Source organism: Chiloscyllium plagiosum, unplaced genomic scaffold (genome assembly GCF_037043375.1).
Source record: "Chiloscyllium plagiosum isolate Xiang-an unplaced genomic scaffold, Cpla_swu_hap1 HiC_scaffold_15, whole genome shotgun sequence".
Taxonomy (NCBI): domain Eukaryota; kingdom Metazoa; phylum Chordata; class Chondrichthyes; order Orectolobiformes; family Hemiscylliidae; genus Chiloscyllium; species Chiloscyllium plagiosum.
In genome coordinates, this window is record NW_028270153.1 from 37,276,442 (window position 1) to 37,289,478 (window position 13,037).

Below are 13,037 nucleotides of genomic sequence, written 5' to 3' on the forward strand. Positions count from 1 at the left end.
CTACAGATTTGTGTTGTAATTCAGTAGTTCAGTAGGCTCCTTAAACTAGATAAATTTCTAATAAGCATATGAGATGGTGTTTTCGGAAATCATATTACTTCCTAAATCAGGTAATGTTGTCATTCAGAAGGGTTTCAAGTGTCATACCATAGCTCTTGAATCATTTATTCTAATTCTCAAACTTGAGCCAAGATTTTTTTTCTTAAACAGATATGCATCAATGGCCTTAAAGCAGTTGTTTGTAGCAGAAATGCACTGGCCTATATACTGGCATCTATCGAACAGTCAGTCTTGATAATATTTATATTTATTTTCTTTTTCTTAAAGATAGCAATCATCCAATAAATGCTGTTCACTGGGATACAAAGGTGAATCTTTTACTACATTGGAAAAAATCTAGAACATTTTATCTGCAGCAGAGATGCTATCCTTTGGTTGAGATATTAAACCTCTCTATTTTCATGAAAATACAGTTACTGGTTACATGTTGTGGTTTCAGAGACTGATGCGCATAGATGTCTTCTATATTTGGCTACATAACCGTGATTTCAAAAGCAATTGTATGTGAAGAACTGGAAGTATTTAAGGAACATGATAAATGCATGTCTCAAATTGCAATATTTTTGCTCCACTTGTTTTGAAACCTTGCTCATAACTTTAGAAGGGGTTTACTATGCTGAAATTCAAATCTTACAATCCACACAAAGTTCTGCTGACTAACTGACAAAATAAATTACTGCAGGTGCTGGAAATCAAATTTTAAAAAAAAAGTGCTGTAGAAACTCAGCAAGTCTGGAAGTATTTGTAGAGGGAGAAACAGAGTTAACATTTCCCGTCAAGTCTGACCCTTCTTCTTCAGAAGAACAGTCATATTGGACTCGAGACACGAGCTCTCTTTCTCTCCACAGATGCTACCAGACCTGAATTTGCATTTGTATTTCTGCTGACAGAATGACTCTTTATTGGGTGTTAAAATTCAAGGTCTTTAAATAAAAGAAAAGATGAAGCAGTGGTGATGTCATCATTGGATTAGTAACCTAGAACTCCAAAGGTGAGTGTACTGTGGGAAGACTGTGAATCATGGAAGATAATGAAATTTAATTCAATAAAAATCTGCCCCTAAGGTCACTGTCAATGATCATTTTAAAAAAAAGCTATCCAGCTCATTAATGTCATTAATTCAGGAAGGAAATCTACCTCCCTTACCTGGTCTGGCATAAATATGACTCCAGACCCATGACAATGTGGTTAATCTTAATTGCCCTCTGGATAATTAGTAATGGGCAATATATGCTGTCCTAGCCAGCGATGCCCACATCACATGAATGAATAAATAAAAAAGAACTACACTGAGTGTTTAGGTCAGCTTTGTATTGTTTTATGTCTATTTAGTCTTAAAGTAACATAACTATATATCCAAAATAACAAATTTCCTTTCATACGATTTGCAGATGCTAATTGCTCATACTACTAAATTTGTTCTTGAAAGTAGAATGGACTTTGCATCTCAAGTCAGTCAAATTAATGGTAAGTGAACACAACTACAAGAAATTCCAGAACAAAATAAATGTTAAACAAGCTCCAATTCAAAGTTCAATAGCACCACCCTATTGGCAGGGAAGGAAATCCAAATGCAATTTTCAGAAAGTCTCTCTCTATTATTCCATTCCGAGCCAAATTGTTATTAGTTTCATAAAAACACTTCATAGGATCACAATTTCAATCAAGATTGGTCAGCACTTAAGTTAACTCCATTTGGTGTCAAACTCTGGAATGCTTTACACTTCATACCAATATTTGAATTAAAACATTTTAAACAATTTAATTTTTACTCAAAAGAATTTTTAATATTGTAAAGCTCCATAGTTCGTATTTGAATAATTTTTCAGAGCTTCAAATCTGAGCCATTTTAAAAGTCGATCAACTGTAGATACCCAAAGTCATCTATGTAAAACTCTGGAGTACAGTGTTCTTGTTCGACTGATGCTGGTTTGTTAAAAAAATCCTTTAAATTTAAAAGGTTAACTGTTCTACCACACACAATGGAGAAAAGGTTGTGCAGCATGACTTAAAGGAGTTAAATGCTTCACATAGTCAAAAGGCTTTAAGTTAATCTGCTGGCTGGTTTCCATTTTTACAAGCTTTTTCCTTCTAAATTAGTAAAGAGAATTGTGATCCAGAAAGTCTAGCTGTCTGAAAGCTAGATCCCAAAAAAAAGGATTCTGAGACAAATTAGAATCACCAAGATCTTTTCTACAAAACACAATCTTTTCAAAATTGTTGAGGCAGTTGAGACAATAAATGTTAACAATTTAACGGTGGCTGGCAACTCCTTTAACTCAGCTTCGCACTGATAATGTGTTATGCCAAAAAAAGCCACCAGTACTTTTGCACAAACACCAATTTTTACTTCTCCATTCCATAGGTACAGTACATGGGAAGGAAAAAAAAAAGTCCAAAAGTAAAGTAACAGTTTTGACTTGGCAAGGGATTCGTGCTTTACTTGGACAATAAGCAAAATGTTTACTGTACACACTTTGTGTACATCACATGGAACATTACATCAAAGCATTAATAAAGTACAACACAACATCTTACATTTTACCCTACACCAAGATTTACAGTAATCTGCAATTTCTGGTATAAGCTAGGTAACAGATCATATCCAACAATGTAATTCTTGTACACTGTTGAAAATTACTTTTAATATAAACAAAGTTTAATATAAAAACAAAAAGCAAAGTCCTTCAGAATTACCAAATTAAAAAAGATTAAAAGTACAAACTTAACCTAGAAGACCAAACATTCGACTAGATACCATCTTTCAAGGATGAAAGAAGAGGCAGTCTTTATAACTTATTCAAACTGAATTTAATTTAGAGTTTCAACTTGCTTCTTTTGGATATATAATTATGAAAATGCAGGCACGCTACTTTTTAAACTAGCACCAAGTTTTGTTTAAACCAAGATGGTTTATGTTGTTAACGGCCAATTCAAACAGGTACCAAATCACGAACTACATACATTGGATATGACCCTGATTTTGTTAAGCAATTTTTCAATCATCATGTAATGTACTATTGGAGAGTCATCAACAGAAATTCTAACTTTTTGCTGCTGGATATTGGTGTTAACAGGGTTCCAATGAAACATTAGGAACAAATTTCCTTCATCAAAAAAATGAATTAATGTTGAAATGCATTACTATTTTAAAAAGTTAAGCAACTTAATGATTTAGATACTACAGCAAAATTCAAACTGTAGTTCTCCAAAACATAAGTTACAAGTCACAGAACAGGAAGCATCCGATTTTCTCTGGTGCTTGGAGCTTTGGGTCAATAAAAGGCTTTCAGTCAGTGACCTCCAGTGTTTGTCCTAAAGTGTTTGAGTTAGCCGGTTTGATATGAGAATCACCATCAATCTCTTGTTTCACACATCTGTAAAGGAGAAATCAGTTGGTTTGAAATTTAGTAATTCTGCAAAACAAGAATGTTTGTTAGCTATAAAAACAAATACAGTAAATTATAGATTATACAAAGCTGCAAATGCTTATTACAATTTGTTCATAAAACAATCTAAAATTTCAGTACAGGTGATCATTTAGCACAAATCAAAAAGGCAGACGAAATGTTGGCCTTCACATCAAATTGTTGAAATTCAGAAGTAGATGATGCTTCAGGTCCCAGTTGGAAAACTGATCTTCAGTTATTGACAATGTTAGGGAAAGAAGCAGGCCAGCAAGGTAACTGTTCAATTTTACAAAAAAAAACTTGTTTCTTTGTAGGCAGGAGCAAGAACATACTCTAGACTCTATGAGAAGGTTTATCACTTCTGCATTGGTCTTTCTCCCCCCCGCCCCCCACACCTGTCTCAAACCAGATTCTGTCCTGGACCATAACCTGTGTTAGGGAACGTTCCTTTTGATTTGGCTATTGACAGATTTAAACAGCTGGACAACCACTTTCTACCAATCGCAAGTTTATAAAGCCCAAAAGAATTTTTCCTACATTCCTGCCCTTGGGGAGTTGACTCCACTAAAAACACTGTTCCAAGCCCACATTACCTGTTTATTATCCATTCCTTCTTACATAATAGTATGTCAATTCCAAAAGTACAATTCTTAAGTTTCCAAAGAACATCAGATTCATGACCAAGCACAGATTCCCTTATTTATTAATACTGATTTCTACCACACGAAATATTATTCATTTCTCCAAAATTTATGTGCTCAAAATTAAAAAAAAGGCATTCCTTCTTGTTTCAGTTCAATCCCTAACTGCCTACTTTTGCTCCTGGTTATCAAAGAATTTTACAGTATAGAGACAGCCACTTGACCCTTCATACCGGTTTCCAAATGAGCTACCCAGTCTCCAGCATACATCTGTGGCACTCTTAAATTCATCACTTTTAAATATACATTCAGCTACCTTTTGAAACTTCCTCCAGAATCTGCCTCGACCACTCTTCCTAGCAGCAGTTTCCAACTATTCAATGCTGAGGAAAGAATTTTCTCATCGCACTTCTAGCTCTTGCTGAAATTGTAATCCCTAGTTACAGACACATCAATTACGCAAAAGTGGGTACTGCAGATTAGAATCAAGAGTAGAGTGATGCTGGAAAAGTACAGCAGGTCAGGCAGCATCTGAGGAGCAGGGAAATCAACATTTCGGGCAAAAGCCCTTCATTAGGATCTTCATCGATTTTGCTGCTCCTTGATGCTGCCTGATCTGCTGCGCTTTTCCAACACTACACTAATCTTGATACCAACTGTGCCACATTACCTGTTTTTGATTTGAGTTCACCAGCTAATACTTACACAGCAATTGGTCCATTTCCTGTTCTTGGTATTTCTACATTTTGTTGGTCCAGCTCAGACAACAGTTTTAAGATATTAAGTGCAGCCTGAAAAAAGATATAGGGACATATACAATCTTTAAAATAAGAGATTTTCCAAATAACGATCCTAGGACAAAAGTATGACTATTTATAGAGAACTTTTAATTTAGCTGCAATATCAACATACCAAAGGAATAAGCATGAAGTTATTATTCTAAAGTTTTGAAAAGCATAAAATATCCTTACCATATCATGACAGGATTCAACATCTTTTCCAATTCCATGACTAATCAGGGGAGGTTGGGATGAACAGTTAATCAGCGACACATACTCATTTTTATTGTTTTTTGGAAAATCTTTATATTCAACCTGAAAAGGGATGATATAACATGACATCACTAATCAAAAGTGATTGTCAGGCACTAACTGTCAAAGGGTTGTGCCAAACAGAATACTGGCATTGTATATGACTGCATTGCTTCAAATTTGACTTCGACACAGTGATTCAATATTTTTTAATTACCAGGACATTGAAGGTAGATATTATAATTTAGAAAGGGCTTCCTACAATAAAATAAATGAAGTTTGATATTTTCCTTAGCCACTGTTTTCCAAATAGCTACAAACAGAAGAGACTCAAATCACATCAGATGACATTGAGGCTGGTGTGGGATTTTAAAAACTATTCTAGCCATAAAATTAACTACACTAGATAAGATTGAAACACTTTGATAGATATTCCCCAGCTCAGTCAATTCAAGGGAGAGGTCACAGCCAAGACCGGTCTTGGCTCAAATTCTATGTTTGCATGTTAACAATGGTTATTTGGATTGCATACTAGTTATTATAACCTGTGAAAATTGCACCACAGCACAAGTAAGGACCTTTTAAGATCAGAATTTTAAAAAAGGAACAAAGGAACAGGTAGTGGTTATTCAACTTATACAGCCTGCCTCGTCATTCAAAACAATCATGACTGATTCAACATCTACCTGATGACAGGCTATCAAGCCTGTACTTCCTGGTTTTCTCACTCCCTTCTTACATCGTGGAGTGACACTTACTTCCTGCAGATTGAAAAGATTCATTCCAGAATTTATTGAATTTTGAAAGATAATCAGCAATGCATCAATCCATTCTATAGTCACCTTCAACACTAGGATGTAGAACATTAGGGGATTTATTAATTTTCAAAACAAATCTTCCTTCAACTCTTCATTCTCCCTCACCACTTGAATCTCCAATTCTGGGAGATTGCTGACAAATACAAAGTAATAATTTAGATTGAAGAAACTGTCCACAGATGGCAACATCTGTGGACAGAAAAGAGTAACACTTCAAGTCCAGTGACCTTTCATCCTAACCTTCATAATATTTGAAGTAAAATTGCTTGTCTCAACATGCTGATAATTCACACACTACAAAAATCATCTGTAACACACATACACACCAGACATTTGTCCTCCACAGCTAAAGTCCAATTGGTTAGCCTAGTCTATGTGCAGACTGAAGTAACCCTTATTGTATTGCCAGTAGCATAAGCTTTCCTCATTTCCTGATTAACATGTCTCACGACTCCTAGTTAGTTGCCTGTACATAACTTCAAAGTGTGATGCTTTTAGTTCCACCCAAACGGATTTCACAATTCTTCCAACTGGAGATCCTCCCTTACTAATATACTGATCCCATCCCCGAGTGTAATTCCATCTCACATCCTTCATGCCTATCCTTCCTCAATTAAAAGCCTTATTATTCAGTCCTCAGTTCTAGTCATGTTTCTATAATATCAATTAGTTGTCTACTTTTTTTTTGCAAATGCTGCATATATTCATGAAGAATGTCCTTAACTTTGTCTTTTTGACAATTCCACATTTGAAGTATACACTTTGCTCAGCTTTGTTTCTCCCTTCTAGTCTTGCTAGCATCTTTCCAACTTCATTTCCTTCCAATATGAATTTCCCTGCAAATTCCATGCCACCAACAAGCTCGTTTAAACCCAACCTAACAGTACTAGCAAAAATCTCCAAGATCAGTCCCAGTCTCTAGCAGGTAAAACCCACTCAGGTTGTACTGGTCCCATCTAATCCAGAATTGGTTCCAATTCTTCAGAAATCTGATATCCCACCTCCACACCAGAAGTACAGATGAAACACGTACACTTTATTTTTGTTACTTATTATGGCTTTATTTCTGATGCTTGAATTTTCGAGCAAGTCTCAATACCATCCAGTGCTTGCAAAGTTAGCTTTGCTTCAAATTACACTTAAGATTTACCAACAAGTACAACACAAATACAAAGGACTTTTACAGATTCCCTATGTTCTTGAGCTACATTCAATACTATTCATCAAAAGATTGAATGCATCAGTACTTAATAAATTTATAATAGTGAAAGAAACAAGCTAATGTTATAGTAGACAGTGCAATGCCTTGTTGTATGCACAGCCCATTTTAAGTCCAAAGACTGAAGTGTTTTTAAAAGGTATTTCGTGAAAATCCCTCGACCATTAAGAAAAAACAATTTATTATACCTGTAATGCTTGAACAGTAGCCAAAAATTCCAATTGCTCCGAAGGTCTGGTAAGGGTGCTTTGTGGCTTGCGAGCTGCAGGATTATTTTTCAAAATAGTTTCTGCAGTTAAAGATGTCCCACTATATAGGAGTTCTCTTGCTATCATTGCAGTGAAAGTGGCCATAGCTGGATTTGCTGCAGGCCTGTTGAAATCTTTGGTATGATGCCCTTGATTGACTCCAACAGCCTGGGCTACCTCAGGAACCATAGGAAGGATTCCAGCAGGCAGTTGTTGGTGGCTGGGATAAGGCATTCGAAATTCATCTTCCAAGCGCATGCTACCATCTTTAACTGAAAAACAGTACAATTTAGAATTATTTCTAAACACAACACAAAGCAGGGCTGGTTATGGAATGCTCAGATAGACACACACCTTTTCAGATTACTCTTAGGAATGTTGGACATTCCTTTTTTGACAAGGCAAGTTTGTCTGTTTACCACATTTACATAATTAAAATCATCATCGCAAATATTTCCAAGATCATTTTCAGAAGCTTTACTTTCCTTAAGAAAGTTTTCCAAGCGGTTAAGTGTTACCTAATGTAATCTCTCCACCCTAGCCTTTTGGATTCTACTGGTCACTGTTTCCCTGCAGGAGGTATGGCATCCTTCGAGTCTCATGCAACATTTAGCCATAGTTTCCCTTAAAATTACTAGTTCAGAGTGTTTTTTTAAAGTAAGTTTGTAATTTCTCTATCAAAATGAGTTGCAAATAATTAAATTTTCCTCATACTGTAACGTGGAGTCACCTTCAGTGGTAGATTTTACAATGGAACAAAAATAACAATTCCTCACTTCAGTAAGATTCAATGTCAGATTAACAGTTTAGGAGTAGCATTAAAGTGAGAGCTTAGCCCATATAACAGCACAGAAAGAGGCCATTCACCTCAACACGACTGTGCCACCTCTGAAGGGATTATCAATTCCACTTCTTAATCTTACTCTTCACTTATCTTAGTCATTCATTCTAAGATTTTCTTCATTTTACCTCTAGTTCTTAAATTACCTTAATTCTGTCCTTTTGACACTATCAATATTTTGCTCAACCAAAACTCTTCAGGATTTTAAAGACTTCTAGAAAATTTTCCCATCAACCTAATCTAATCTCCCCGATCTAACAAGAAACCAGATCTCTATGCATAGAAGAACTTCAAATTCCATTTCTGCATCTGTTCCAAGCTAATGACATCTTCGAGTAAATCCTCATTATTTTTAGCCTATTTTCTCTAATATCTTCTCTTTTGCTTCCTCATTTCCCCTCCCCCACCCTTATTTCAATCCCAACCCTCGGATTCAGCACCGCCCTCTTGACCTGCAATCGTCTTTCCTACCTCTCCGCCCCCACCCCCTCTCCGGCCTATCACCCTCATCTCCTTCCACCTATCGTATTCCCAGCGCCCTTCCTCCAAATTCCCTCCTCCCTACCTTTTATCTCAGCCCGCTTGGCACACCAGCCTCATTCCTTAAGGGCTTATGCCCGAAACGTTGATTCTCCTGCTCCTCGGATGCTGCTGGGCCTCCTGTGTTTTTCTAGCACCACATTTTTCAACTCTTTCTCCACTTGCCCTACTTCAGGTACAGTGCCTGATTATATGGAACATACCTGTTGCTGTATCTTCTATGGAGGAACCAGGCTCGAAAAACGTCACTTTACGCCCTTTCACAGGTTCTTTCACAGTTGGCTGAAAAGAAAATTACAATTTTTTCAGAATCAACCTTGGAACTTAAAAGCAAGCTGACTTTAATTGGGACGATGAAAAAAAAAGTTACCTTTTCTTCAGTTTTCAAAGCTGGTTTAGGTGGCTGAGGCTGAGGAACTTTGAAACCTAAAAGTTCCAGCATTTTCTCAGCTGCGTTTCGCTTGGCAACTTTCTTATTTGGGCCCATTCCCTCTCCTACTTGACCACCAACTTTAACCTAGATAATGGAATACAGTTTAGGTTATTTGGAATTGTATATTTCAGAGTCTGTAGATAATCAAATAAATTATGTAACAGTTCTCACCCGCATAACAAACTCTCTGAGGCGAGGAAGGCCTCGTTCTACCATTAATGTATATTCAGGCTCCTTTTCTTTTTTTGCTTGCTGAATTTGAGCTAGACGGCTGATGGGATTCATTCCTTGCCCATACTCTGGACTTGTCTGTAGCTTAAAAATAAAAAAAGATGCAAGCTCAGCATTTCAGCACTATTCAAATTAAATCACCGGGTGAGAAGATGACTTAAGTTTAATTTTTGCAGCCAAATTTGAAAAGCCAGATTCTGTTTTGGTTCAGGCACAGAAGTGACCCAAAGTTAAAAAATTAGTGCTGAATCTTGCAGATTTCCTTAACGTTAAAAGTGGCTTTGTTTTTTTTCCTCAAAGCTCGTTTTATTCCCCATTTTCCTGAAGGCCAAAAGGGCCTTTTTCCAGAACTCTGCCAATAATCATTTTACTATTGGATGCTAGAAACCGAGAAAATGTTGTCTGGAATATCGGGTCCAAGAATTTCTGTCCCTATAGGAAACTGGAAAACTTCCCTATTGGCTTACTGAATCGAGAGTTCATCATGCATATCAGATGTTGTGCTGTCTTCCAAATATCTACAAAGGAATAATCAAGCATTTACAAGAATGCTTTTTGTTCCCAATCAATAAACCTAACTCAATTTAATAAACTACATTAATGATAAAAGTCCAAGACTGGCCATTTGTTAAACAAGCAAAAATGTGTACCAACAGTCTAAAATGCAGAAGATGCCAATTCAGATTCAGCTAACCATAGACAAGATATTCATGAAGAAATTACAAGGATAAAGTTTAATGCACTAGCTGGTTAGTGTGTTATACAAGCTGAATACAAATTAAACTCCGGGAAAAAAAAAGTGTTCTTTTTGTAGCTACAGAATCATTAAGTTGAAGCCACCTCAAATATTAGAGATGGGTGAGAATCCATTTCACAAAATGGTTTCTATACTTCAATTTTTAGAAATCGAGGAAGTCTCACATTGCCAAAGAAACCTACATATGGGGTAAAGTACATTGCTGCACCTGGCATGTATGCAATTGATGCTAAAATTAGATAGTCCCCAGCACGAAGGTTAATTAAAAGATATTTGAAATTTTCTGCCCAAAAAGAAAAACATTTTTGAGAGAAAAATTGAATTAAGCCCAGAGGACAGACTTGCACCTAAACTTTTAACATAAGTTACTATCTAGGTATACGAGAAGTGGAGATAGTGGACATAACCAGGTTAATTAACTTGGGTGGTGAACAAAAAAAATATACTCAAACTTGAGATTAAAAAAGTCCTACAGATTTCAAATGCAATCACTGTGTGCTCACCATTTATTCAGAGAAAAGAATAAACTATAAAATTAGCAATGCAATGGGAAGTGGAGATGAGGATAAGCAGAACAAGTATTTCATAGAACAAAATCTATTCATAGACTGTTGATGTCACAGCAGCATCTTTGTCAAACAATGGCCAGGCTAGAATGTGGTGGTGCAATCACATTTGCTTAAAATCTTTGGTGAAATCTTGATGTCACTCCACTAGATTAGATGAACTAGAGTACAACAGTCTATGGAAGGAGCATGAAATATACCAAATACTTAAAAAGTTTTAGATTACATTACCTTGACATTTGACCAGATACAGAAAATTGATAAGGTGATTTATTTAAACCTGACTCTTAAAATCCTCATGTTTAATATTTCATGCACATAGCACTTTGCCCAAATCCCAGGTATTAGAGTCACAGATGTACAGGACAGAAATAGTCCCTTCGGTCCAACTCATCTATGCAGACCAGATATCCTAGTCCAATTTGCCAGTATTTGGCCTATATCCTCCAAATGCTTCCTATTCACATACCCATCCAGATACCTTTTAAATGTTGCAATTGTACCAGCCTCCATCACTTCCTTGGGCAGCTCATTCCATATATGCACCACCCTCTGCGTGAAAAAGTTACCCGTTAGGTCCTTTTCAAATCTTACCCTCCTCACCATAAACCTATGCCCTCTAGTTCTCTACTCCCCCACCCCAGGGAAAAGATCTTGTTGATTTACCCAACCATGCCCCTTATGATTTTATAAACCTTGAAAAGGTTACCCCTCAGCCTCTAATGCTCCAGGGAAAATAGCCCCAGCCTATTCAGCCTCTCTATAGCTCAAAACCTCCAACGCTGGCAATATCCTTGTAAGTCTTTTTTGAACCCTTTCAAGTTTCACAATATCCTTCCCAAAGCAGGGAGACCAGAATAGCATGCAATATTCCAATAGTGGCCTAACCAATGTCCTGTATAGCCACAACATGACCACCCCACTGCTATACTCAATGCTCTGACCAATAAAGGAAAGCATACCAAATGCCTTGTTCACTATCCTGTATACCTGCAACTCCACTTTCAAGGAATTATGAATCTGCATTCCAAGGTCTCTTTGTTCAGCAACACTCCCCAGGACTCTACCATTAAGTGGAAAGTCCTGCCCGGACTTGCCTGTCCAAAATGCAGCAACTCATATTTATCTAAATTAAACTCCACCTGCTATACATCAGTCCAATGGCCCACTGCTCAAGATCCCGGTTGTACTCAGAGGCAACCTTCTTTGCTGTCCACTGCACCTCAGATTTTGGTGTCAACTGCAAACTTACGAGTCATACCTACTCTGTTCACATCCAAATGATTTATATAAATGATGAAAAGCAGTGGACTCAGCACCAATCATTGTGGCACACTGCTGGTCACCACATAGGAATCTGTATTTCCAACTAAATATTAAACATCAGCTCAATTTTCTCCTCAAAATGTTAGAGACACACAGTTATATAGTTCTAAAAGGACCAATTAGCAACAGACAGACACACAAAATCAGACCAATATTCCTTTCCATTACAAGCACAGATGTGAACACTGCCTGTAGTTAGCTAGCTCAGCACCTCCAAACCAAAGGAAATTTCACTCATCTTCATGCCTCGAAGACAGAGGCTTCATCTTAGCCATTGTATATGACAATTTACCAAGATACCAATGCTTTGCTGGGTCACATGTTTCAAAAACATTGCTTGCTTATCATGAAACAGAAGGTCTCTAACGTTTCCTGTCCATAGATTATAACTCTGCAAAATATATAGCGCAATATGACGTTAGTTTTCTTTCATATGGGTAGTGTCCATGCAATATAATTAGCATAGTTCAAGCCTACATATGACATTAAATTGCACCTTGCCACAGTTTTATAATGTTTCCCAGCATGCTGCCAGTAATCACCACTCAACTGTTTCTCTGCCATGATGGGACAATGGAGGAAGGGAAGCGAAAAATGCTTGGTATGATATTCTGTCTGTATGAACCCAGCTTACATTGGTTTGGGAAAAATGTAGTGCAAGATTTTTTTTAAAAAGTCATCAATCCCAAGGGTTTATAAATTCTAAAATCTGTAAATTTATAGGCACATTGAGAAAACCTCTTGCCACTGCGTGCATGGTGTTTAATTTCAGCTTTCTCACAAACTTTATGGATCTACAAAGAGTGTTTCAAGCTATGTGCAAAAAAATTGATTAAAGAATTAATGCAAATCCATCTATGAAAAATAAAATAGACAACTTGAAAGTAAATGAAATACATCGAAATTTGGATTAGTT

General features: G+C 36.7%; 1 protein-coding gene across 4 annotated transcripts in view; it reads right to left on the reverse strand.

The window, feature by feature from the left end:
* Positions 1–291: 291 nt before the first annotated feature.
* stau1 (staufen double-stranded RNA binding protein 1) overlaps positions 292–13,037 on the reverse strand; it is a 40,444-nt gene continuing 27,698 nt past the window's right edge. For 2 of the 4 annotated variants that reach the window (XM_043710365.2, XM_043710362.2), the window contains exons 9-15: positions 9,413–9,556; positions 9,179–9,325; positions 9,012–9,090; positions 7,368–7,699; positions 5,083–5,205; positions 4,817–4,902; positions 292–3,437 (exon numbers count right to left, since the gene is read on the reverse strand). In XM_043710365.2, coding sequence (XP_043566300.1) covers positions 3,350–3,437; positions 4,817–4,902; positions 5,083–5,205; positions 7,368–7,699; positions 9,012–9,090; positions 9,179–9,325; positions 9,413–9,556 — 999 coding nt within the window. In that variant the 3' untranslated portion in view covers positions 292–3,349. The remainder of the gene's footprint in view (positions 3,438–4,816; positions 4,903–5,082; positions 5,206–7,367; positions 7,700–9,011; positions 9,091–9,178; positions 9,326–9,412; positions 9,557–13,037) is intronic. The other 2 variants (XM_043710363.2, XM_043710366.2) reach the window with 2 other exon arrangements.